The sequence below is a fragment of the Sinocyclocheilus grahami genome, unplaced genomic scaffold, assembly GCF_001515645.1.
Source record: "Sinocyclocheilus grahami isolate Dianchi unplaced genomic scaffold, SAMN03320097.WGS_v1.1 scaffold540.1, whole genome shotgun sequence".
Taxonomy (NCBI): Eukaryota; Metazoa; Chordata; class Actinopteri; order Cypriniformes; family Cyprinidae; genus Sinocyclocheilus; species Sinocyclocheilus grahami.
This window is the reverse complement of record NW_015505719.1, coordinates 264,156-290,422: the sequence shown is the minus strand read 5'-3', so window position 1 is coordinate 290,422 and position 26,267 is coordinate 264,156. Positions and strand designations below refer to the sequence as shown.

General features: G+C 36.3%; 1 protein-coding gene, 1 long non-coding RNA gene and 2 pseudogenes across 2 annotated transcripts; 2 read left to right on the top strand and 2 right to left on the bottom strand.

Annotated features, from left to right (window-relative positions):
* Window positions 1-2,902: 2,902 nt before the first annotated feature.
* LOC107555609 (ATP-dependent RNA helicase DDX1-like) lies at window positions 2,903-12,433 on the bottom strand (annotated as a pseudogene).
* A 3,128-nt stretch (window positions 12,434-15,561) lies between these two features.
* LOC107555618 (ATP-dependent RNA helicase DDX1-like) lies at window positions 15,562-19,601 on the bottom strand. The gene is made up of 16 exons (XM_016238473.1): window positions 19,397-19,601; window positions 19,134-19,259; window positions 18,830-18,845; window positions 18,666-18,717; window positions 18,502-18,559; window positions 18,338-18,367; window positions 18,092-18,188; window positions 17,466-17,513; window positions 17,247-17,330; window positions 17,085-17,168; window positions 16,913-16,989; window positions 16,768-16,840; window positions 16,182-16,258; window positions 15,965-16,079; window positions 15,735-15,873; window positions 15,562-15,637 (listed from the first exon to the last, which is right to left on the bottom strand). Exons 3-15 carry the CDS (start codon window positions 18,843-18,845, stop codon window positions 15,755-15,757), a joined length of 930 nt encoding a protein of 309 aa, XP_016093959.1. The 5' UTR covers window positions 19,134-19,259; window positions 19,397-19,601; the 3' UTR covers window positions 15,562-15,637; window positions 15,735-15,754.
* LOC107555620 (uncharacterized) lies at window positions 19,348-20,819 on the top strand. The gene is made up of 3 exons (XR_001605184.1): window positions 19,348-19,448; window positions 19,877-19,928; window positions 20,802-20,819. It is a non-coding gene; the product is annotated as an uncharacterized lncRNA (long non-coding RNA).
* Window positions 20,820-21,951: 1,132 nt separating this feature from the next.
* The window catches only part of LOC107555605 (neuroblastoma-amplified sequence-like), a 197,259-nt pseudogene continuing 192,943 nt past the window's right edge, over window positions 21,952-26,267 (top strand).

Genomic DNA, 26,267 nt, shown 5'->3' with positions numbered 1-26,267 from the left:
CTCCTCCTCCTCCCGTCATCAAGTGATGATAAATGAAAAGAAAGGTTGTTCTTTGGAGTCTTATTGTTGTATTTAGTAAACATACATCAGTGTATTTATTTATACAGTGTATATTACATAACAACATACCATATCTGCTGAATCTATCACCTACACATACATCATATCCTTCATTGACTGTCAAATCAGCATTGTTTTAATAATGCAAGTGTAAAGCATGAGAATTCACACAATACAGCTGTCTTCAACTTTCTAGAACAAAGAGTGTTTGTACTCACAATTTGTACAGTGTCCCAACTTTTTTGGAATTGGGTTTGTATTTATTTATTACATTCTTAACGACATTGCAAATACTGATGTACAGATATCACATTTTAATTTAACTTAATGCATTTGAAGTGGAAGGCACAATAAAACATTGTGTTTGTAAAACGGTGCTCTTGGTAACAGTTTATGTGCTCTCTGTATGAGTCTTTAGCAGTGACTCATGCTGTCAGATTGATTCTAGTGCACCTTTCCTTTAGCCTCAGGGGTAAGCCTACACACACATACAGGAGTAAGACACTATTGTTGAGGGTCATAGTCAGTCATGATTACAGTAGCTAAATCATGATAATTCCAATTAGATTATAGCACTTCCTGTGTCCTTTATCTACTCCCATCTCTCTATACTGTGTGAAAATCTTCTCTGCTCTTACTGACTCAGAAACATTTGCATCATCAAAGCATGTTGTAACTCAAGTAGTTAATTTCCTCAGGTTCAGCATAACCAAAACATCACTCACACATGTACCACACTGTGTTTGATATGGCAAATATGAGGGAGGAGGAGGACTGTGGGAGAACCTTTTACTTTGGACTTCGTCTGGGCTAGTTTTCTTTCTGTTGAAGCATCTTTAGACCAAGTATGCTGCAAAATGAACTCACTCATGGCATTCACTCTTACTCTGAACTTATTTGATCTCTGTTACCTGCCACAGGGACATTTCTCATTACCAGGTGCAAAGGAAATGCCCTATGGGCTAGGTGGGCGGGACTTCCTGTAGCCTACCTTATTTTTTAACTGTAATCCGTCGCTCCACCATAAATCCCTCACAACAGTCAAAACTGGGTAAAGGAAGGTGGAGGCTTTACAGGTAACAGCTTCCTGGAATGTGACTGAACTTATGCAGCCGTTTGACTCAACACTGTTAACTGGGCCTGAGACTCGATGCCTGTCAATCCCAAAATTCCACAAGCCCCGCCCCTTATGTGTGTAAATTTATGAAATCTTTTGGCTAATTTGAACATTAGAATGTAGTAGGTCTATGTTTTTTTTTAAACATTTCAACACGTTTGAAACAATTGTGTAGATGTTTAGTGCAGAAAAGCCAAGATTCCATCTGGACCTGTTTTAATCTGGCTGTGGTCCCGTTATATTTTTACATCATATAATCTTTGGTCTTTCTGCACCTTTTTACCATTTATGTGAAGAAAATGGCCTTCAGACTTGGAAAAAATGCAATATCTGTCTGAAATGTGTCATTAGTCTGTCGAGATACATGTTGAATGGGTTAAGTGTGAGTCTGTGGGGTTTAGGAAGTGAAGAAAAGGCCTACAAAGTATGTAGTGTCACCGTTTCACCACTGGAAATAAGACGCACGCTCTGGCAGCTGGAAACCATTTGCTTCCAAAGATGCTTAGGAGTGGAAACACACACGCACACACATATAGGCTACACATAGCTACTGCAGTTACATAACGTGAAAGGAGAAGTGAATAACAGACAAAAAAGATAAATCGAAACTTTAAACATCTAACTTCTGATAACAAGTTGCTGGTTCAGAACCGAGGTTGAATGTTATGGATTCCTGTCAAACAGGAACTTGAGTGTTTCAGCACTATCAGGCTGTTGTATGAATCCATAAGTAACCGTATTATATAATCAAATTTAGGGGAGGAATGTAAGTTGAGGTGTGTGTGTGTGTGTGTGGCCTTGTGTGGATTAGTTTAAAATGCAGGGCTGTTTATGAGCACTGCTGTTAGTTTGGGTATAATTAGAGAGATGTTCTCCTGTGTGTGTGTGATTTTAGTTTAAACAGGAGTCTGTAATAACACATGCGTCCTGGGTTGCTGAGAGTACAGTAATGCAGGTTTGGATTATTAATAAGGTTTAACCTCATTGCCCTCTTTTGGACTTTGCTCTACTATAAATAAAAGTGCAGCGCTTATGGCATGAACCGTACAATGGACGTCTCGGGTAATGAGAGCGTGAGCGCCTCTACATTAGGACAAGCCCGCCACCTAGTGTAAGTATTAGGAACTATAGAGTAAGTGGAGCATAGTGAGCATGCGCAATTTGATTTAAAGGGAAGAGCTGCAGTGTTATTAGGCATAAAACGCTTTTTTGTATATAAACACATTTTATATAAATTACAAAAAATATTAATTTCATATTTTCTTATTTCGGTATTTTAAATTTACTGTTAGTTAGCTGTTAACGTTTGTTTTTGGGCTTGTCATTTATAATTAATAATAAAATGTCTGGAGCATATGCACAAGCTGCTAAACATTCAGCTCAGAAAATTTAAGTTTGGACTGTTGCCTGTAGCATAACTTAAATAAGTGTGTGACTTTGGAGTAGGCTATGCAATTATATTACTGCATGGAAAAAGAGTTAAATGGCTTTATAATAAATTATTTAGCTCTAAATTAATTAAAATAATACGTATTGTATTTTTAGATCAATTTTATTTTTAGCTAAATTAAAATGTGAACAATTTTAGGCTATTTTTCAGATTTACTCGGCGTGTATGTAGGATAGTAGATACAATTGATCTTAAACCTCACCTGTTTTCTCAAAAACTGAAAAGATGAGCTCTGTTTACATGGTGTAAACAATAACTGAAGAAAAAAAGAAGCATTATGCCATTTGAATTTATTTCAGGTTGATTTGCATGACTGCATCTTAAATGCTTTGGAAAAGCAAAACTTCTTTTTTTTAAGCATTTCTTCAATTTAAAACAAAGAAAACACAGTAAATCAAATTTCCTTTGTATGTCAAACCTCATGTCAATCTAGAAATTAAATATATTTATTTTTTAAAGTTAGTGACTTGTTCTTGTCCTGTAGTGTCTTCTTTTGCGATTATTTCAGTTTGGCGCATGCAAGTGTGCTCTAGAAGGCTTTAAAGAGTTGGTTGGATAGATAGCTGAGATGAAGGAAGGAAGGAAGTTTGTGCCTCTCTCTCCAGACTGGCCAGTTCCTGTACGGTCGGGGCCAGTATATCCACATGGCCCTTATAGAGACCACCTGGGGTGTGTGAGAGGAAATAAATACAGAGATATGTAACAGATACAATAAATGAAAGGATACAAACAGGACACCTGAGAGATACACTCACCCCCTGCAGTCCTACGCTGCCCATAAGTCACTTTGCCATCAAATTCATCCACAGGTACTTTGATGTCAGGTTCACACTGAGTAATGGTGCATTTCAAATGTTCCTCCATTTCTGACAACAATTAAAATGGAAAACACTTCAAATAAGTCTTCTTCATGTCATGTAAATGTATCGAGTGTGTTCTCACCTCTTTCTCATTGTACCAAATAGTACATCCTCCATTCTCTTTGAGTCTGGTGTTATAGCAGCCTTTTCCTCTGTTGGGACAAACGTGGTACCACAGCTGTGTGAATCCCACACAGACACACAATTAACACACTAACACATTACATTTCTACATCAGCAGTTCTGCTTTACTTCCAACTTACCTTCTCTTTCTCCAAAGCAACCAGTGATATAGCCAAACCCATCCTGTGATGACAACACAAATATCAATGAATGATAAAAATGTAAATGCAGACTAATGATACAAGATAAATGCTGGCCGTTACCTATCCGCTCTGCCGACTCTTCCAATGCGATGAACATAGTTCTGCTTCTCATCTGGTAGAGTCACATTTATCACTGCAAAACAGAAAAAAATACTGCACTTTTTTGTTTTTTCCCCCCAATGCAATCATTTTGCAAAACAAATAGATCTATTCATGAATTATTTTTTTAAATAATTTAATAAAATATTTTTAATAAAATGAAAATGTTATAACCATTTTACTACTATAATAAATATAATAGTATTCTTTAATGTTTTATTAAATAAATCATTATTAGTGTTATTTGTACTATTATTATTATTATTATTGATTAACAGTATATTTTTAATTATTAAAAATACATTTTATTATTGATAATATAATTTAATAGTATTATTTATTTTGGTTTTATTATTTAATATATTACTATTATTATTATTAAGGAATACATGTTTCTATAGTTGTAGTCTAATGATTTAGTTATTATTTTGGGAAAAAAGCCCCCACAAATGATAACGAAAAATCTGCATTTTGGTTGTAGGAAATGTAAATACAAAATCATTGGTATCAGTCATTGAAAAAAATAAATAAAATTAACACCATTGTGAAGGTAAATTCAGAAAACAGAGAAATTCTTCTTTCTTACCCGTTCTAAACTTCACTTCCTGTTTCTAAAGTAGGATGATGAAAGGATACTTCAATAGATTGACTATCATCAGAAAAGATATTAAAATTTAAAAAAAATAAATAAATCTATACAAATTTAAATCCATTTTTCTTTACCTTGAATCGCTCCAAGTTATATTTGCGCTCATTTGGTTTCCTGTCATCATGCAGACAGACACAAGAAAACTGGTGTCCTTTCTTGTCTGGACCTGTAAGAAAAGCCAAATGTTTGCATCCAGACTTGATGGCATATAAAGGCTAAAAGCCCGAGCCGTGTGCCCGCCTCACCTCCTCCCTGTTTGATTAAGTACTGCTCCATATTGTCACAGTCGATCTTTGTCCTGCAGAAGATGATGGCCTGATCCATCTTATGCTCCTTAATGGCTCCGATCGCATACTCTCTCTTCAGAATCTTAATGGCCTCTGACCACATCTCTGATAAAGCCATATAACATGATTCACTGCAAGACCTTCATATCAGACCAAGTCAAAGTCCTCTTCACAATTGATAATATGAACCTGGAAATATATTTAGATATTTCACCATAATGTTCTTAATGACAGGCAGTTCTTACCTGGAGTGCTGGCTCCAGGTCGTGTGTCGTCCTTGGCATGAACTTCATCAGTCTGTGAAGACACAACATCAGTGATTAACACTTTTCCAACATTCTGAAGTTTAAAAAGGCAGAATGAAGTGAGATCTTTGCAAGTGTTAAATAGATGTACCCTAATGTGGTTCTTCCCCAGTCTCTCCCAAAGCCTGTCAGTTTTTGGGTTGACAGGCACCACCACGCGATGGACCATTTCTGGAACGGAATCTTCTCCCTTCAGATCCACCCATGTGGGGAAATGCATGATCTTCTACGAGAGCTTCTTCACATCAAATGAGTGCGGTGTAGCAGAGCAAACTATCACCTACAACACATACAGTAATTTGTTCATGAAGAACTGCAGCTGAAATCTCTATGGAAAGTAGAAATCTAGAGCTTTGATCACCTGGAGTCTTTTGCCATCTGAAGTGACCTGTGGGATCTTGTTGTAGACCCTCACGATGAAGTCAGTGTAGCCAGCTGACAGGAGTTCATCCTGAACACATTTATTCAGTCAGAAATCAGTTTTTTTTTTTTAAATGCACTTTCCCATATGTTCAGATAAATTTAACCTAAAATCTAGACAAACTTTTACAAAATGAGGTAAAAGTTAAGATTAGAGTAAAATCAACAGCATGTCACAATTTATGCTGTCAACAGAACTTGTAGTTAAGCCAAAGTGTTCCTTTAATGCTAAAACTGTACAGAGTTTTATAAATTGAAGTGTTCAACATACACACTCATCCAGCACCAGGAAGCGGACTTGGGAAAGATCCAGCTTTCCTGTGGATATGAGATCATCCAGTCTGCCTGGGGTCCCAACCACAATATCAACCTAAAAGTACAATGAAGTGATAAAAAAAAAGATAAATACAAAAAGACCACTTTGTAGACAGAGAGAGAAAGCTGGGACAAGTGATACATATTTTTATATGTATCAAGGGATATGTAAAATTGAGTGTTGCCATTAATAAACCTGGTCTGTTATATCTTTTGTATAGTACCATATTAATATACAGTGGGGCAAAAAAGTATTTAGTCAGCCACCAGTTGTGCAAGTTCTCCCACTTAAAAAGATGAGAGAGGCCTGTAATTTTCATCATAGGTATACCTCAACTATGAGAGACAAAATGAGAAAAAAAAATCCAGAAAATCACATTGTAGGATTTTTAAAGAATTAATTGGTAAATTCCTTGGTAAAATAAGTATTTGGTCACCTACAAACAAGCAAGATTTCTGGCTCTCACAGACCTGTAACTTCTTCTTTAAGAGGCTCCTCTGTCCTCCACTGGTTACCTTTATTATTGGCATCTGTTTGAACTCGTTATCAGTATAAAAGACACCTGTCCACAACCTCAAACAGTCACACTCCAAACTCCACCATGGCCAAGACCAAAGAGCTGTCAAAGGACACTAGAAACAAAATTGTAGACCTGCACCAGGCTGGGAAGACTGAATCTGCAATAGGTAAGCAGCTTGGTGTGAAGAAATCAACTGTGGGAGCAATTATTAGAAAATGGAAGACATACAAGACCACTGATAATCTCCCTCGATCTGGGGCTCCACGCAAGATCTCACCCCGTGGGGTCAAAATGATCACAAGAACTGTGAGCAAAAATCCCAGAACCACACGGGGGGACCTAGTGAATGACCTGCAGAGAGCTGGGACCAAAGGAACAAAGGCTATCATCAGTAACACACTGCGCCGCCAGGGACTCAAATCCTGCAGTGCCAGACGTGTCCCCCTGCTTAAGCCAGTACATGTCCAGGCCCGTTTGAAGCTTGCTAGAGAGCATTTGGATGATCCAGAAGAGGATTGGGGGAATGTCATATGGTCAGATGAAACCAAAATAGAACTTTTTGGTAAAAACTCAACTTGTCGTGTTTGGAGGAGAAAGAATGCCGAGTTGCATCCAAAGAACACCATACCTACTGTGAAGCATGGGGATGGAAACATCATGCTTTGGGGCTGTTTTTCTGCAAAGGGACCAGGACGACTGATCCGTGTAAACGAAAGAATTAAAGGGGCCATGTATCGTGAGATTTTGAGTGAAAGCCTCCTTCCATCAGCAAGGGCACTGAAGATGAAACGTGGCTGGGTCTTTCAGCATGACAATGATCCCAAACACACCGCCCGGGCAACCAAGGAGTGGCTTCGTAAGAAGCATTTCAAGGTCCTGGAGTGGCCTAGCCAGTCTCCAGATCTCAACCCCATAGAAAATCTTTGGAGGGAGTTGAAAATCCGTGTTGCCCAGCGACAGCCCCAAAACATTACTGCTCTAGAGGAGATCTGAATGGAGGAATGGGGCAAAATACCAGCAACAGTGTGTGAAAACCTTGTGAAGACTTACAGAAAACATTTGACCTCTGTCATTGCCAACAAAGGGTATATAACAAAGTATTGAGATGAAATTTTGTTATTGACCAAATACTTATTTTACCAAGGAATTTACCAATTAATTCTTTAAAAATCCTACAATGTGATTTTCTGGATTTTTTTTCTCATTTTGTCTCTCATAGTTGAGGTATACCTATGATGAAAATTACAGGCCTCTCTCATCTTTTTAAGTGGGAGAACTTGCACAATTGGTGGCTGACTAAATACTTTTTTCCCCCACTGTATTTGAAATCTCTGTTACAATGCTTTGAAAGGCTATCAAAATAATCATTGTACATTTTTGAACATTGAAGTTACATCTATATAATTTAATATTTACCTAATTTAACTTTATACAGTACCATTCAAAACTTTCAGTCAGGTTTCGGAGTTTCTTTAATGTTTATCATAATGTTTCTTTAATGTTTCATAAGTCTCTTATGCTCACCAAGTTTACATTTATTTGATCAAAATACAGAAGAAAAAAAAAGTGAAAAAATTATGAAATATTACTACAATTTAAAATACCCATTTTCTATGTTAATATATTTTAAAATGTAATTTATTCCTGTAATGTCAAAGCTACATTTTCAGCGGCAATTACTCCAGTCCTCAGTGTCACATAATCCTTCAGAAATCATTCTAATATGCTGATGTTGAAAACCGTTGTGCTGCTTTGTAATATTTTATTCAGAATAGATCATTTGTTCAATAAAGTGCAAAAGAACAGTATTTATTTGAAATTAGTGCTGTCAAACGATATTTCCTTGCTGAATATTAGAATTAAGTAATAAAAGTCTTTAAAAAATCTTTCACCCCTAACTTTTGAACATGAATATTTAATTTAGCATTAAAGATAACTTGGTATATTTTCAAAAAATGATATTTTGAGATAAAAAAATAAATAAAAAAATCAATGCCCCCAGTTTAAGATTTGTACACTTACTCCACTTTCTAAAATGGAGAGCTGTTCTTTAGCAGCCACTCCTCCAATGATCAGAAGATCCCTGCAAAAACATCATGATGTTCAGTTAACTCCAAACCCTCTCAACAGACACTACAATTATGAAACTCACTGCAGCTGCTCCGTTACTCTCAGCTCACCTCAGTTTGGGGTTATCATCTTATTTCTTGAACTGGTTGACATTATTGAGGGTTTGTTCAGCCAGCTCTTTAGACGGCTCAATGATGAGAGCTCTGGGGGCGTTAGAAATGGATTTGACCTGACTCACTTTAGCACTTCCTGAGGACAAATACACATGACAGACAGAATGCAAGGAAACATTAATACAAGCCCTGCAGGCAGTGAAAAATGAATGTGGTTTGAAGCTCACCTGTCTGGCTGGATTTGACCACATGACCGTCTGAAGCCTGGTTCACGGCCACGTATCCATCTTTAGGTTGGTTTTTGAAAGGTTCATCACCAAAGTTGAATTTCAGTTCAGCATTCTGGGTTTGATTGACATAAACATTTGACAAAGCATTTTAAGAAAAGCTATTTTGAAAGAGAACTGTTACGTAGCAACAACAAGACTTGTATATGTCAGATACCTTCAGCACACAGGAAGCAAAGAAGGGCTGGTTTTTCAGCTGTGGAGGGATCTCAAAAGCCAGACCCAGATCATTACCTGTGAATGACGAATAGGAATCAGTTATAGTGGCTTCCATTTGCATTACGGCTGCACGGTATACTGATATTAAAATTAGTTTGATGGTACCAAACATTTATTATCTATTCAAAAATTTGGAGCTGGTAAGATTTTTTTCTTCAATGCTCAGCTTGTATTTGATCATATTTTATTTGAAACTGTTTTGCATTTTATTATTTTTGTGTAAACAGTGACAATTTTTCAGGATTCTTTGATGAATTAAAAAAAGCATTTGAAATAGAATTTGTATTTGAAATAGAAATGTTCTGTAACACTAAAAATATTTTTACTGCCATATTTGATCAATTTATTTCATCCTTATATTACTGACCTGGTAAGGTAGTGTATAACATTATATTATAAATTATTTTACATAATATTGATGACAATTTAGCATAGCTCTGCATAGTGTGACGACATGCTCAATTAAATTAAATCGAATTATTCACTAAAACATTTCAAAGGCTTAAATTAAAAACAAGCCTTACCATTTTTAGAGAATGACACTTGGCATTTATCCAGATCTATGTAGCATCCGATGGTGTCGTGCATAGTGAACTCCTGGAAAAGGCATAAATCTGGTCAATCTACCGAAACTTGAGAGTCAAATCAAATGCCTTCATAATGCCTTACCTCTCCGTAACTATCAAACTGCTTGTTGTGAGATTTCTTTCCAGTTCCCCCAAAGCCAAATCCATATTTGTCCGTTCCTAAGAGAAGGTAAAAATAGAATACCAAACATTATTATTATTACAGAAGTAATGACATAAACAGATCAGTATAATGAGGTCATACAAAAATATACCCAAGTCCAGTGATGCCTCGGCAGTGGACCAGCCCAGCCTGCACAGCCCTTGATCATAACAGGCTACTTCATAATAATACTTCCCTAGAGACAAATAAGCAGAATAAATCTTCCCAGGAATTGTTTGGTTTTGAAAAGAAACACAAAAAAGTGGTCTCTTACCTTTTGTGACTGCTTTGGTGGAACGACAGCCATGCCACTCTTTGACCTCTCTGCTCTGACAGCACAGGCCATCTGGACCAATAGCTGAAGGAGAAAAAACTAAATGTAATATAATCATTTTGTTGCAACAAAGAAGTGGAAATAAGCTTCCAGAATCACAATGAAGAGTTCAGAATCAAACCAGGTTATGCCTTTCACAAGAAAGTGTTAAACACTTACCAAATGCAGAACTTCTGTCATAGGGGTTCATCTGCCATTTATTAAAAACTGGAATGGACAAGAAATCCAAAAAGAACAATCAATAAATCAAAGCCAAATGTGATCTTGAATTTTTGACAGCAAAAGTAGTTTCTGAAATACAATCTGCTATAGCAGTCTCAATATACTTCAGACAAGCAAGTAAATTAGATAATTGTTTTCTGACGAATGAATCTTATTTAAATGTATATACTATTATAGTATTTTGAATTAGATTTTTTTTATTTGAGTTTGTTTTCATAATTTTGTGTGCTATTGTCATTTTATTTCTATTTAGCTTTAAATATTTGTACTAAATTTTTTTAAGTTACATTTTTTAATATAATATTTATATTTTATTTTAGCTTTATTAAAATTAGTGAATTATTTTTAAAGCTTTTTTTTTTTACTCAACAATAACAACATTATACTGTGCTATTACTGTGTGTTCAAAACAAGCCACCAAAAACAAGTTCTGTCCACAGAAAAAAAAACGGAAATGTATGGTCACACTATAATAATTCTTACCCATGGAACTTCAATGTAAACTAAAAGCGGCTATATACATAAATGTGTTGAATGCTAATATATAGATGAAGGTTTAATACCTGCTCCTCCTGTCTTTACAGCACTGCGTCCCTTCTTCCCCTCCTGCTGGTCTTTAAGGGTCTCATAGACTATTTGGATGACTGGAATACTGAAGGCCTACAAGACCACATTGATTTTGTGTTCACATTTCACTGCTCCTTTACATATAAAATACAGCTCTGATGCGTGTCCTCACAGTGACAGTTTTATGGTAAAGTACACGGTCACAGAAAAAAACATATTAATATCAATGGCTTCACACTTACTCCAGTTTTTCCACTCCCAGTCTCAGCAGCCTGTGAACATAAACAAACAAGTGAGAACAGAGGTGGTGATCTCTCTCTCATTCATTCATTCATTCATTCTCTCTCTCTCTCACACACACACACACACACACACACACACACACACACACACACAATGATCTCACCATGTCTCCTCCGCCCAGAATCAGTGGAATGGATTCGGCCTGAATGTCTGTTGGCAACCTGAAAGAGAGGATCAAACCTTTAACTACTTTAATAATGCACAGATAACTAACTTAATACATCTATTATGTGTATATTAATAACTATTAGAGACTGTCTAACTCACAGCCAGTCCATTTCTTCCACCGCTTGTGCAATTTCAGGCATCACTCCCATTTCTATAATTCAAAACGACAAGATATCAAGACCAATAGTTTAACCACACTCAATATATAATAACGAAATACATATTCTGATAGTTTTACTAAACTGTTGACAGGTAAATCTCACCGCCGAACGCTGCCATGTGTATGCTGCAGTTCCTCAAACATTGAACAAAATATAACAAGTAAAAGCATTTTTTTTTTTCAAATTACTTTCCAAATTTAGAAATAAATTTCCTTCATTTAAGTAGTGTGAGAGCGCAACGATGCTCTAAATGTGTTGGCATAGCAACGCGATACTTCCGGTTTCCTTTTCCGCCTGTCCTACGAAGGCCGTCTCGTTTAATTCTAGGTTGAGGACACTTCGTATATGCATCCTACAGAGGATTCGACCTCCGGAGGGTGCAGCCTTCTAAATGAGACACAGCTATGGTGTCAAACTCCTGCGAGTCTCTCCGCCGGATGTACCGTGTGCTCACTGTGCTGGTTCTGATAGAGTGCTGCGTAGAAAACAACGGTCCGTGTGGATCGCGCCTTCGCACTTCAGTTCCGTCGGTCTTGTTTTTTTATGGACAAAAGAGATAAAAACTTTATTTCACCACCTATAGTGACAAAAATATTAAAACTACGTTTTAGTTATGGAAAACAACCTATAAATAATTAGTCGGAATATTTAAAAGATCAGCATATGTACCTCGCAGACCGCCGTAGTGTGATGTGGGCGCAGTTCATTGAAAACATGGCAGGTGATATTATTCTAGAAGACGAGGAGGAGAATATTTTATATGATTTACTTACTAACACAGAATGGCCGCCCGACACAGATACGCAGGCTTGTCGAAATATACGCTCTTTCTTTAACCAAATGATCATTTGCACCCGATATTAAAATATTAACTTTAATTAGTTAGTTATTTTGAGCCACGTATTCAAGTTCATCATCATCCAGGATTTATTTACTTGTAAATATGATTGTGTAATAAATATCATTATTATGATTTACAACTCGTCATGTATTCTTTTTTTCTGTATATTGTCAATTATAATCACCAGCTGCAGCTTTGAGGAGCGGGTTCAAGCTCAGAACTATTCATTTAACAGCCTGATGACAGCTGATAAAAACAGTCAAATAAATGCAGCCTTGGTGAGCATAAGATCTTTTTTTTTTTCTGATTCTAAACTTTTGAATGGTAGTGTTCTCATACTTTGAGGACCCAGTCATGCTTTGTACAGTACAAAGCAGGGCATCACATCAATCAGTGCCAGTCAGTGAGGTCAAGTCAAACGTTAACTTCAGTATTGACTGGCATGATGTTGCACATTCAAATATTTGATGGCATGTGACACAGATAGCTACTTTTCTTGTTGTTCTGTAATAACCGAAACTAAGTACAGAATCGCAAAAACACGGCTTTACACATATACTGTACATGAATGAGAAATAAAGCTAGACTATATCACACAAGATGAGTTTTGTCAGATTTACAAGGTGATTGACAGTTTTTTCATTCTCTCCACAGAGGCTGAGCTGCTGGATCTTATGTATGTAAACAGAGGCAGATAAACACTGGACAGCATGTCGAATGAGGAAAAATGGGTCACTTTGAGTCCAAATGAATTCTCTCTTCTTCAAGACTATGCACAATGTAAGGCTTTTATTCTGTCATTCTTCCATATTTGCCCAATGTTTGTTTATCAATCCATAAGTTATGCTTCAATTCAGTTATGCAGTGGGGCAAAAAAGTATTTAGTCAGTCACCAATTGTGCAAGTTCTCCCACTTAAAAAGATGAGAGAGGCCTGTAATTTTCATCATAGGTATACCTCAGCTATGAGAGACAAAATGAGAAAAAAAGTCTAGAAAATCACATTGTAGGATTTTTAAAGAATTAATTGGTAAATTCCTCTGTAAAATAAGTATTTGGTCACCTACAAACAAGCAAGATTTCTGGCTCTCACAGACCTGTAACTTCTTCTTTAAGAGGCTCCTCTGTCCTCCACTGGTTACCTGTATTAATGGCATCTGTTTGAACTCGTTATCAGTATAAAAGTCATCTGTCCACAACCTCAAACAGTCACACTCCAAACTCCACCATGGCCAAGACCAAAGAGCTGTCAAAGGACACCAGAAACAAAATTGTAGACTTGCACCAGGCTGGGAAGACTGAATCTGCAATAGGTTAGCAGCTTGGTGTGAAGAAATCAACTGTGGGAGCAATTATTAGAAAATGGAAGACATACAAGACCACTGATAATCTCCCTCGATCTGGGGCTCCATGCAAGATCTCACCCCGTGGGGTCAAAATTATCACAAGAACTGTGAGCAAAAATCCCAGAACCACACGGGGGGACCTAGTGAATGACCTGCAGAGAGCTGGGACCAAAGTAACAAAGGCTACCATCAGTAACACACTGCGCTGCCAGGGACTCAAATCCTGCAGTGCCAGATGTGTCCCCCTGCTTAAGCCAGTACATGTCCAGGCCCGTCTGAAGTTTGCTGGAGAGCATTTGGATGATCCAGAAGAGGATTGGGAGAATGTCATATGGTCAGATGAAACCAAAATATAACTTTTTGGTAAAAACTCAACTTGTCGTGTTTGGAGGAGAAAGAATGCTGAGTTGCATCCAAAGAACACCATACCTACTGTGAAGCATGGGGGTGGAAACATCATGCTTTGGGGCTGTTTTTCTGCAAAGGGACCAGGACGACTGATCTGTGTAAACGAAAGAATGAATGGGGCCATGTATTGTGAGATTTTGAGTGAAAACCTCCTTCCATCAGCAAGGGCATTGAAGATGAAATGTGGCTGGGTCTTTCAGCATGACAATGATCCCAAACACACCGCCCGGGCAACGAAGGAGTGGCTTCGTAAGAAGCATTTCAAGGTCCTGGAGTGGCCTAGCCAGTCTCCAGATCTCAACCCCATAGAAAATCTTTGGCGGGAGTTGAAAATCCGTGTTGCCCAGCGACAGCCCCAAAACATTACTGCTCTTGAGGAATGGGCCAAAATACCAGCAACCGTGTGTGAAAACCTTGTGAAGACTTACAGAAAATGTTTGACCTCTGTCATTGCCAACAAAGGGTATATAACAAAGTATTGAGATGAAATTTTGTTATTGACCAAATACTTGTTTTCCACCATAATTTGCAAATAAATTCTTTAAAAATCCTACAATGTGATTTTCTGGATTTTTTTTCTCATTTTGTCTCTCATAGTTGAGGTATACCTATGATGAAAATTACAGGCCTCTCTCATCTTTTTAAGTGGGAGAACTTGCACAATTGGTGGCTGACTAAATACTTTTTTCCCCCACTGTATTTGAAATCTCTGTTACAATGCTTTGAAAGGCTATCAAAATAATCATTGTACATTTTTGAACATTGAAGTTACATCTATATAATTTAATATTTACCTAATTTAACTTTATACAGTACCATTCAAAACTTTCAGTCAGGTTTCGGAGTTTCTTTAATGTTTATCATAATGTTTCTTTAATGTTTCATAAGTCTCTTATGCTCACCAAGTTTACATTTATTTGATCAAAATACAGAAGAAAAAAAAAGTGAAAAAATTATGAAATATTACTACAATTTAAAATACCCATTTTCTATGTTAATATATTTTAAAATGTAATTTATTCCTGTAATGTCAAAGCTACATTTTCAGCGGCAATTACTCCAGTCCTCAGTGTCACATAATCCTTCAGAAATCATTCTAATATGCTGATGTTGAAAACCGTTGTGCTGCTTTGTAATATTTTATTCAGAATAGATCATTTGTTCAATAAAGTGCAAAAGAACAGTATTTATTTGAAATTAGTGCTGTCAAACGATATTTCCTTGCTGAATATTAGAATTAAGTAATAAAAGTCTTTAAAAAATCTTTCACCCCTAACTTTTGAACATGAATATTTAATTTAGCATTAAAGATAACTTGGTATATTTTCAAAAAATGATATTTTGAGATAAAAAAATAAATAAAAAAATCAATGCCCCCAGTTTAAGATTTGTACACTTACTCCACTTTCTAAAATGGAGAGCTGTTCTTTAGCAGCCACTCCTCCAATGATCAGAAGATCCCTGCAAAAACATCATGATGTTCAGTTAACTCCAAACCCTCTCAACAGACACTACAATTATGAAACTCACTGCAGCTGCTCCGTTACTCTCAGCTCACCTCAGTTTGGGGTTATCATCTTATTTCTTGAACTGGTTGACATTATTGAGGGTTTGTTCAGCCAGCTCTTTAGACGGCTCAATGATGAGAGCTCTGGGGGCGTTAGAAATGGATTTGACCTGACTCACTTTAGCACTTCCTGAGGACAAATACACATGACAGACAGAATGCAAGGAAACATTAATACAAGCCCTGCAGGCAGTGAAAAATGAATGTGGTTTGAAGCTCACCTGTCTGGCTGGATTTGACCACATGACCGTCTGAAGCCTGGTTCACGGCCACGTATCCATCTTTAGGTTGGTTTTTGAAAGGTTCATCACCAAAGTTGAATTTCAGTTCAGCATTCTGGGTTTGATTGACATAAACATTTGACAAAGCATTTTAAGAAAAGCTATTTTGAAAGAGAACTGTTACGTAGCAACAACAAGACTTGTATATGTCAGATACCTTCAGCACACAGGAAGCAAAGAAGGGCTGGTTTTTCAGCTGTGGAGGGATCTCAAAAGCCAGACCCAGATCATTACCTGTGAATGACGAATAGGAATCAGTTATAGTGGCTTCCATTTGCATTACGGCTGCACGGTATACTGATATTAAAATTAGTTTGATGGTACCAAACATTTATTATCTATTCAAAAATTTGGAGCTGGTAAGATTTTTTTCTTCAATGCTCAGCTTGTATTTGATCATATTTTATTTGAAACTGTTTTGCATTTTATTATTTTTGTGTAAACAGTGACAATTTTTCAGGATTCTTTGATGAATTAAAAAAAGCATTTGAAATAGAATTTGTATTTGAAATAGAAATGTTCTGTAACACTAAAAATATTTTTACTGCCATATTTGATCAATTTATTTCATCCTTATATTACTGACCTGGTAAGGTAGTGTATAACATTATATTATAAATTATTTTACATAATATTGATGACAATTTAGCATAGCTCTGCATAGTGTGACGACATGCTCAATTAAATTAAATCGAATTATTCACTAAAACATTTCAAAGGCTTAAATTAAAAACAAGCCTTACCATTTTTAGAGAATGACACTTGGCATTTATCCAGATCTATGTAGCATCCGATGGTGTCGTGCATAGTGAACTCCTGGAAAAGGCATAAATCTGGTCAATCTACCGAAACTTGAGAGTCAAATCAAATGCCTTCATAATGCCTTACCTCTCCGTAACTATCAAACTGCTTGTTGTGAGATTTCTTTCCAGTTCCCCCAAAGCCAAATCCATATTTGTCCGTTCCTAAGAGAAGGTAAAAATAGAATACCAAACATTATTATTATTACAGAAGTAATGACATAAACAGATCAGTATAATGAGGTCATACAAAAATATACCCAAGTCCAGTGATGCCTCGGCAGTGGACCAGCCCAGCCTGCACAGCCCTTGATCATAACAGGCTACTTCATAATAATACTTCCCTAGAGACAAATAAGCAGAATAAATCTTCCCAGGAATTGTTTGGTTTTGAAAAGAAACACAAAAAAGTGGTCTCTTACCTTTTGTGACTGCTTTGGTGGAACGACAGCCATGCCACTCTTTGACCTCTCTGCTCTGACAGCACAGGCCATCTGGACCAATAGCTGAAGGAGAAAAAACTAAATGTAATATAATCATTTTGTTGCAACAAAGAAGTGGAAATAAGCTTCCAGAATCACAATGAAGAGTTCAGAATCAAACCAGGTTATGCCTTTCACAAGAAAGTGTTAAACACTTACCAAATGCAGAACTTCTGTCATAGGGGTTCATCTGCCATTTATTAAAAACTGGAATGGACAAGAAATCCAAAAAGAACAATCAATAAATCAAAGCCAAATGTGATCTTGAATTTTTGACAGCAAAAGTAGTTTCTGAAATACAATCTGCTATAGCAGTCTCAATATACTTCAGACAAGCAAGTAAATTAGATAATTGTTTTCTGACGAATGAATCTTATTTAAATGTATATACTATTATAGTATTTTGAATTAGATTTTTTTTATTTGAGTTTGTTTTCATAATTTTGTGTGCTATTGTCATTTTATTTCTATTTAGCTTTAAATATTTGTACTAAATTTTTTTAAGTTACATTTTTTAATATAATATTTATATTTTATTTTAGCTTTATTAAAATTAGTGAATTATTTTTAAAGCTTTTTTTTTTTACTCAACAATAACAACATTATACTGTGCTATTACTGTGTGTTCAAAACAAGCCACCAAAAACAAGTTCTGTCCACAGAAAAAAAAACGGAAATGTATGGTCACACTATAATAATTCTTACCCATGGAACTTCAATGTAAACTAAAAGCGGCTATATACATAAATGTGTTGAATGCTAATATATAGATGAAGGTTTAATACCTGCTCCTCCTGTCTTTACAGCACTGCGTCCCTTCTTCCCCTCCTGCTGGTCTTTAAGGGTCTCATAGACTATTTGGATGACTGGAATACTGAAGGCCTACAAGACCACATTGATTTTGTGTTCACATTTCACTGCTCCTTTACATATAAAATACAGCTCTGATGCGTGTCCTCACAGTGACAGTTTTATGGTAAAGTACACGGTCACAGAAAAAAACATATTAATATCAATGGCTTCACACTTACTCCAGTTTTTCCACTCCCAGTCTCAGCAGCCTGTGAACATAAACAAACAAGTGAGAACAGAGGTGGTGATCTCTCTCTCATTCATTCATTCATTCATTCTCTCTCTCTCTCACACACACACACACACACACACACACACACACACACACACACAATGATCTCACCATGTCTCCTCCGCCCAGAATCAGTGGAATGGATTCGGCCTGAATGTCTGTTGGCAACCTGAAAGAGAGGATCAAACCTTTAACTACTTTAATAATGCACAGATAACTAACTTAATACATCTATTATGTGTATATTAATAACTATTAGAGACTGTCTAACTCACAGCCAGTCCATTTCTTCCACCGCTTGTGCAATTTCAGGCATCACTCCCATTTCTATAATTCAAAACGACAAGATATCAAGACCAATAGTTTAACCACACTCAATATATAATAACGAAATACATATTCTGATAGTTTTACTAAACTGTTGACAGGTAAATCTCACCGCCGAACGCTGCCATGTGTATGCTGCAGTTCCTCAAACATTGAACAAAATATAACAAGTAAAAGCATTTTTTTTTTTCAAATTACTTTCCAAATTTAGAAATAAATTTCCTTCATTTAAGTAGTGTGAGAGCGCAACGATGCTCTAAATGTGTTGGCATAGCAACGCGATACTTCCGGTTTCCTTTTCCGCCTGTCCTACGAAGGCCGTCTCGTTTAATTCTAGGTTGAGGACACTTCGTATATGCATCCTACAGAGGATTCGACCTCCGGAGGGTGCAGCCTTCTAAATGAGACACAGCTATGGTGTCAAACTCCTGCGAGTCTCTCCGCCGGATGTACCGTGTGCTCACTGTGCTGGTTCTGATAGAGTGCTGCGTAGAAAACAACGGTCCGTGTGGATCGCGCCTTCGCACTTCAGTTCCGTCGGTCTTGTTTTTTTATGGACAAAAGAGATAAAAACTTTATTTCACCACCTATAGTGACAAAAATATTAAAACTACGTTTTAGTTATGGAAAACAACCTATAAATAATTAGTCGGAATATTTAAAAGATCAGCATATGTACCTCGCAGACCGCCGTAGTGTGATGTGGGCGCAGTTCATTGAAAACATGGCAGGTGATATTATTCTAGAAGACGAGGAGGAGAATATTTTATATGATTTACTTACTAACACAGAATGGCCGCCCGACACAGATACGCAGGCTTGTCGAAATATACGCTCTTTCTTTAACCAAATGATCATTTGCACCCGATATTAAAATATTAACTTTAATTAGTTAGTTATTTTGAGCCACGTATTCAAGTTCATCATCATCCAGGATTTATTTACTTGTAAATATGATTGTGTAATAAATATCATTATTATGATTTACAACTCGTCATGTATTCTTTTTTTCTGTATATTGTCAATTATAATCACCAGCTGCAGCTTTGAGGAGCGGGTTCAAGCTCAGAACTATTCATTTAACAGCCTGATGACAGCTGATAAAAACAGTCTATGATATTATTCATAGACCTCGTGTTTGTCTGTGTTTTATTTTCAGCTGCGTGGACTGAAGGAACACAACTCTTCACTCGTTGCAAAGGCAGTAACAGGTAGGAAGTGCAGAAATGAGATGCAGCACATTTGAAAATGTTTGCAAGATGCCATGTTTATTAATGCAAACAGAATATGTCTCAGAAGTAAGGTAAAACGTGACATGTTTCTTTCCAAATCAGATTAGCAGAGAACAGTGTTTCAGCATGAGTATGTTTACTTGGCAGACATGTTTACTCGAGATAAAATAAACTCCATCTGAATAATACAAGACCTGATTCTAATCGCATCTTATTTAGTGATTTTAGTCCAAACTAAGTTGTTTATAAATCTACTTATGTCAGAGTATTTGTGTTTTAAATGGGGATTCTGGGGATAAGTTTGTTTTTACACATGAAAAATATTTGATCTACTTATGCACTTCATTTTTTAATACAACAACAACAACTTTCTATTCAAACGATGCCTTGTTTTGCCATTTTTAGATGATTTGCTCATTATATTCATGTTATAGTGTCATTTATATATAATTATAGTTCTGAATTAGTGTTTTTTTATTAACATATTTTGTTTTAATTTGAGTTTTAGGGTAATTTTTAGTCATTTTTATGTGCCTTTAGCATTTTTAATAGTTAAAAATTTAGTTTTATTTAACTTTAGCACTCATTTACTTTGATACATTTTTAATACATTAGTATGTATTTATTTTGGTTAGTTGCCAAGGCAACGGTTTTCTTTTTTTTTCAATCTAAAATTTATATTTTCAGTTTTGTTTCAAAGACAATTTTTTATAGTATTAGTTAAACACGCACACACACAGATTATATATCCAAAATGTGTATAAGCTGGTTTGCATTGCCCAACAATTGCATTGCTGCCTTAACTTGGTACAGAGATTATTGAATAATAATCAAAATATTGTGTCTTTACAGGGCTCTTCAGGTTTATTCTGCAATACCTTTGGTACAGGTGAGATGCTGTCTCTTCTATTTGTATTTACAGTAAAGTATACAGTAGCTGCGTATTTAGAATTTGTAATATATAGTGATTCTCCCATATTTAAATAATTAGACATAAAGATATAACACCACATACAGTACCTTTTAAAAGTCGATAAGATTGTGAAATATTCTTAAAAGAAGTTTCTCATGCTCACCAAGGCTGCATTTATTTGATCAAAAGTATAGTAAAAATGATTACAACTGTTATCATCTATTTTGATATAGTTTAAAATGTTATTTATGATGGGAAAGCTGAATTTTCAGTTCTTAAAAATCTTTCTGACCTCAAAGTTTTGAATGGCAGGGTATATCATTATCATTACTATATCAAGGAAACATAGTACCAAGTTATTCAGCTGTTAGTGTTTGTGTGAGTTTCTGTATTTTTTCTGTATTTCAGCCCCTCCAGTTCAACTCTGCCACCTGGACTGGTTCGCCTTGCAACCAAACAATTGAACTGGCAGTTGGTGCTGACAAGGTAATACCACCAGTATCTGACATACTGTATACAGGCTTTTCAGAGAGTTTGAGTCAGTCTATTCCCAGGCAAGTTTTGGCAGGTTCATCTGCAATGTGAAAAGCTCTTTTGCACTTGAAGCTTCAGCATTTGCTGCATATTGATCATCCACACCTCATTGACTCTGCATTGCTAAAGTGCATACTGTGTCTCTCACCAAAAAGCATTGGATTTTGCCCCCTAATTTAGACTCTTTTGTGTATAGAGTTGTTTTAGGTTCATTATAACTGCAACAACACTGTTTTCTTGGATTTTCAAGAAATCATTCGTTTGTGTGTTTTGGTTCTTGTGAGATATCCAAATTTAATTAAACGTCTGTTTTTGGATGCAAGCCATGTAATCTCAATCAAACTCATTTTTTCCTTCACTGTTCTACTTGTTCCTGCCAGTTATCTAGTTATGCAAAACAAGCAGAGACGGCAAGCTTTAATTAGCTATTGATTTCCAGATGGAAGACAACATTCTCTGTTTTAGAAATGTTTATTTTTGGCCCCATGTTTGCTTACACAGTCATTCTGTCTTCTTTTCCCCCTTTTTTAATTTCTTTATTTATTTTTTCCTTCCAGTAATGGGAAGCTCCTGGCTGTGGTTCAGGACCAATGCGTGGAAATGAGGTAATTCTGCACATCGATTGGAAGTGTTTGCCCTTTCTGTAATTGGTTAATTTTTCACACTCTTGTCTCAGGTGCTGTTCAGCTGAGCAAAGCTATTTCTGAGACAGATGATTTGGTGCAGATGATGTGTTTTTAAATATTTGTATGTGTGTTTTCATGTACAATTCAGTTTCAGTAGGTATGATTTATTTCTCTTGGCACCAGCTAATCCGCTCGCACAGAAATGAAAGTGTCACGCTTCAGGGTCTAAGTAATTCACAGCCTGATGTTCTGAAAACAACCTCTAAACTTCAAATTGCTTAATCTAAAAAAATCTATAGTTTCTCCACATTCTGCTATATTTGCTTACTGAGGCTGATGGGAACTCAAAACGCTCATGCGTTTTTATCAACACACTTCTAATGGGCTTCTTGCGCTCTTTCAGGTCAGCTAGAGATGACTTTGGATCCATCATATTTCCTATGCCAAGGTACAGTAAACATTTAGTTTTTTAGTTATGCCAAGCCATTTCCCCAGATTTTTAACAACATTAGTTACATATAACAGGATGTTTCTGTGAATTTTGACATTTCCAGCAAATATTGCTTGATTTTACTTAAAAAAAAATCCCAAAATGTATACAGCTTTGGAACCTAAAACCATTATAATCCTTATTAGAGCGGTTCATTAATGATTGATTAGGTGATGTATATTGTGTATAGAAATGTAATTGCTATAAACAGCATATTGCTATATATTGTAATTGTGTGTGTGTGTGTGTGTATATATATATATATATATATATATATATATATATATATATATATATATATATATATAATGTATGTATCATGTATATGTATGTATGTATGTATGTATGTGTATATATATATTCTCTCTATCTTTGATTGCTGCTTCAAAGATTGATATCTGCCACTTTGAGTTTCCAGTCTTTGGTTAAATAGGCTATTTTACTTGTTATTCTCTTCCCTGCTCTATATTTTTATAGCTTTACATTTGCGTTGAATATTTTATGAGCAATATCATTCAGAGACTAGGCCTGCAGACATGCAAGTCTGCTTTCAATTCACTTTCATTCATACCGTCTTAGTTCATTTCAGTTCATTTCATGGAGATTTGCATTCAGCCAATATCATCTATAAAGGCGGAATTTCCAGTGGTGTGAAATATATGTAATGGATGTGTTTGATTAATTTCGCATTGTCTTTTGTGCTCTATATTCACGCTTCTTTCTTTCATGTTTTCCTCTTTCGTCTCGAGGAGCAGAATGTGATGTTTTATATGTACCAGATAAATGTGTGTTCTGTGCTTTAGCCCTGATGGGAATGCTTTCCTCATCACTGCACATAAGAGTCAGTGCATGTACATTCTCAGTCGTTCATTAAAAAGTAATCTGTGTGTAAATGAATCTCTTTTAGTGAATGAAATGTGAGTTTAGAGCATCAGTTGAGAAAGAAAAATAATAAGCAGTAATATGTATCTAGTAAATTAAAACTGATTTATGCTGTCAGTTATGTCTTTGAACCATCATTTGCTACTTGCAGTTGCACATATGCAGGACATTAGGGTGAATGATACTTCGATTTGAAATATAAAGTAGGGGAAGTCGGGGCCTAATGGTTAGAGAGTCGGACTCGTAACCCAAAGGTTTGTAGGTGGGGGGAGTGAATGTACAGCGCTCTCTCCCTCCTTCAATACGACATAAATGGCTGCCCACTGCTCCGGGTGTGTGTTCACGGTGTGTGTGTGTGTTCACTGCTGTGTGTGTGCACTTTGGATGGGTTAAATGCAGATTCTAAGTATGGGTCACCATACTTGGCCACATGTCACGTCACTTTCATAAAGATTATTTATATAAATAATACTGATAATTTTAATATATGGCTGATATTAAAACTTATAAATGACATAATAATAATACTAGTAGTAGTAGTAATAATAATTAACAAAAAAGTCAACAAAATAATTGGTACAGGTGAATTTAGGCATCATAACATGATAATGTACAGTATGAAAAATGTTTTTTTTTTTTTTTTAGGTGTGATAAGGATTACATTTAACAGTGTTATTAAATTATTAATTCTTTGGTGTTAAATTATGGCAAAGGTAATTTAATTGTAGTAATCCATTAAATGTCCAATATTGACTGATATAAAAAAAAAAAAAAAAAACAACAACAAAATTGATATCAGTTTTTAGCCAATAATAATGTACCCATATATATAATGCATCCCTAACATAAATCTGTGTAGTGCAGTATGAGTCATCATTAATTTTTGGTCGAGGAATAGAAAAATTGACAAGTAGATGACGTGACATATCCTGTCATATGATGTCACCACCAAATGGTTAATAATTAATAAGTGAATGCAAGCCAGCACAAACTATTACAGATCAGCAGCATTCAGCCTAAACTGAAATCATGAGTTGGTTACAATGAACGGCTGCTCTGTTTTGCGTCCAAATGCAATTGGCAAGTCCCTCAGGTTTGTTTCTTGTTGCGAGAGCTCAAAGTGACTCAGCGGTCTTTACGCTGTCAGTCTCAAGGAGACATTTTTATAGCGAGTTCACACTCAACCGGGTGGCTTTGCTGACCTGGCATATTTCCATTCTCAAAAAAATGCATTTTTCCCCCTCTTTTTATTTAAATGAGATTTACGGTGTGCAAATCTGCCCAGATAGCATACAGTACGCGCATCCCACAAATTCAAGCATATTGGCCCCGGCGTTCATCTTAGATTAATTAGCTTTTAACAGCTGAGAGGTGATTTATGGACCCTGCTTAAGCGTTTCCCCTACCGATATTTATCTTGCTAAGTGCCATCGTTCATTGTGAATTATTGAATCTCTCTCTCCCGATATTTCTGTGCATTTCTACCTGAATAGAAATCGCCAGCTTCCGTTTCCAACACCTCAGGGGTCGGATTGATGATAAGGTTGCTATGGCAACCACTTGCTTTGATGTGTGCTGCGGTGTGCGTCTGATCTCAGCGGTGCGGCTCGGACCAAAGCCAAAATGTTTTTAATCAAAGGTCTGCTTTATTAACCCCCTCTTGTCTGATGATTGCTAGTTGGATGGTCTCGGTCTGTAGTCTGCAGGAGGCTGTGGGGATGAAACTGTTGCTAGGCCCTGAAGCTGTCGTATCATGCGGCTGGTGTTTAAGTGTTACTTTAGTGTTTAAGTATACAGATTTTATCACGCTGGGCTTTTGAACTTTAATCGAAAAGCCTTGGGCTCATCCCGCACCGAATCGGGTACTGTTTGACTGTGGTGAACGGTTTGAAGGCTGATCGCTCTGTGTTTTCCTCACTGTTGACCGTGGAGGATGTTTTTTGAACTTACTATTACTATATGAATCCATAAAAAAGTCACGGTTTTTACAAAAATATAAAGCAACTATTTTCAACATTGATAATAATCAGAAATGTTTCTTGAACACCAAATCATTAAAATTATTTCTGGATCATGTGACACTGAAGACTGGAGTAATGACTGCTGAAAGTTCAGGTTTGCCATCAGAGGAATAAATGACATTTTAAAATATATACAAATAGAAAATTATTTAAAAAAAATTCCATAAAAAAAAAAAAAATCAAATAATAAATGCAGCTTTGGTGAGCATAAGAGACTTTTTTTCAAAAACATTTAAAAATCTTACTGACCCCAAACCTTTAAACAGGAGTTTCCAAATCACATCTAAATACATTTTGTGCTACAGAACGTTATGTTCTCCTTCCTTCTGCAGTACCCAAGGATTCAAACCCTCACTGGCGCAGGGTAGCGTGGAGTCATGACTGTGCTCTGTTGGCATACGCTGACAGCACTGGTACGGTCCGAGTCTTTGACCTGATGGGCAGCGAACTCTTCATTATTCCACCGGTATGTCATTCAAACTGACCTTTTGTATTTCTCACCTCTTGTCATTCTCTCTCTGTCTGTCCTTTCCACAGTTATTCTCTCTTTCTCTTTCTCTCTCACACTCAGTCTGTTGATATTGGTTCCACTTTCCTTGTACAGTAACTTTTGGTGCACAGTAAGAACACTCTCTTCTGTTTCAGTATAAGTGATAGCTGTAATGACTGGCTCCTAATGACAAAATTTCAGGCTTGTGTGCGTTGCCCTCTGGCTTTTTGCACTGCTTGGCTCTTCTCACATTCTCTTTCTCTTTTTCTGTCTCTGTCTCTGTCTGTATACCGGGTAGGCTTGACCCTCTCTCGAGAGGGGCCTTTCCCCACTCTGTTGCCCAAGCAAGGAACACATTTTCT

Bases quoted from the DNA above. Each gene is read 5' to 3' on its own strand.
- LOC107555618 (XM_016238473.1), bottom strand. The intron at 18,368-18,501 runs GTGAGATCATTG...TTATGTTCACAG, and splicing joins TTCTGGGCGGAGGAGACATG to GCTGCTGAGACTGGGAGTGG. The intron at 17,331-17,465 runs GTAAGTGTTTAA...TTTCTCCTTCAG, and splicing joins TGACAGAAGTTCTGCATTTG to CTATTGGTCCAGATGGCCTG.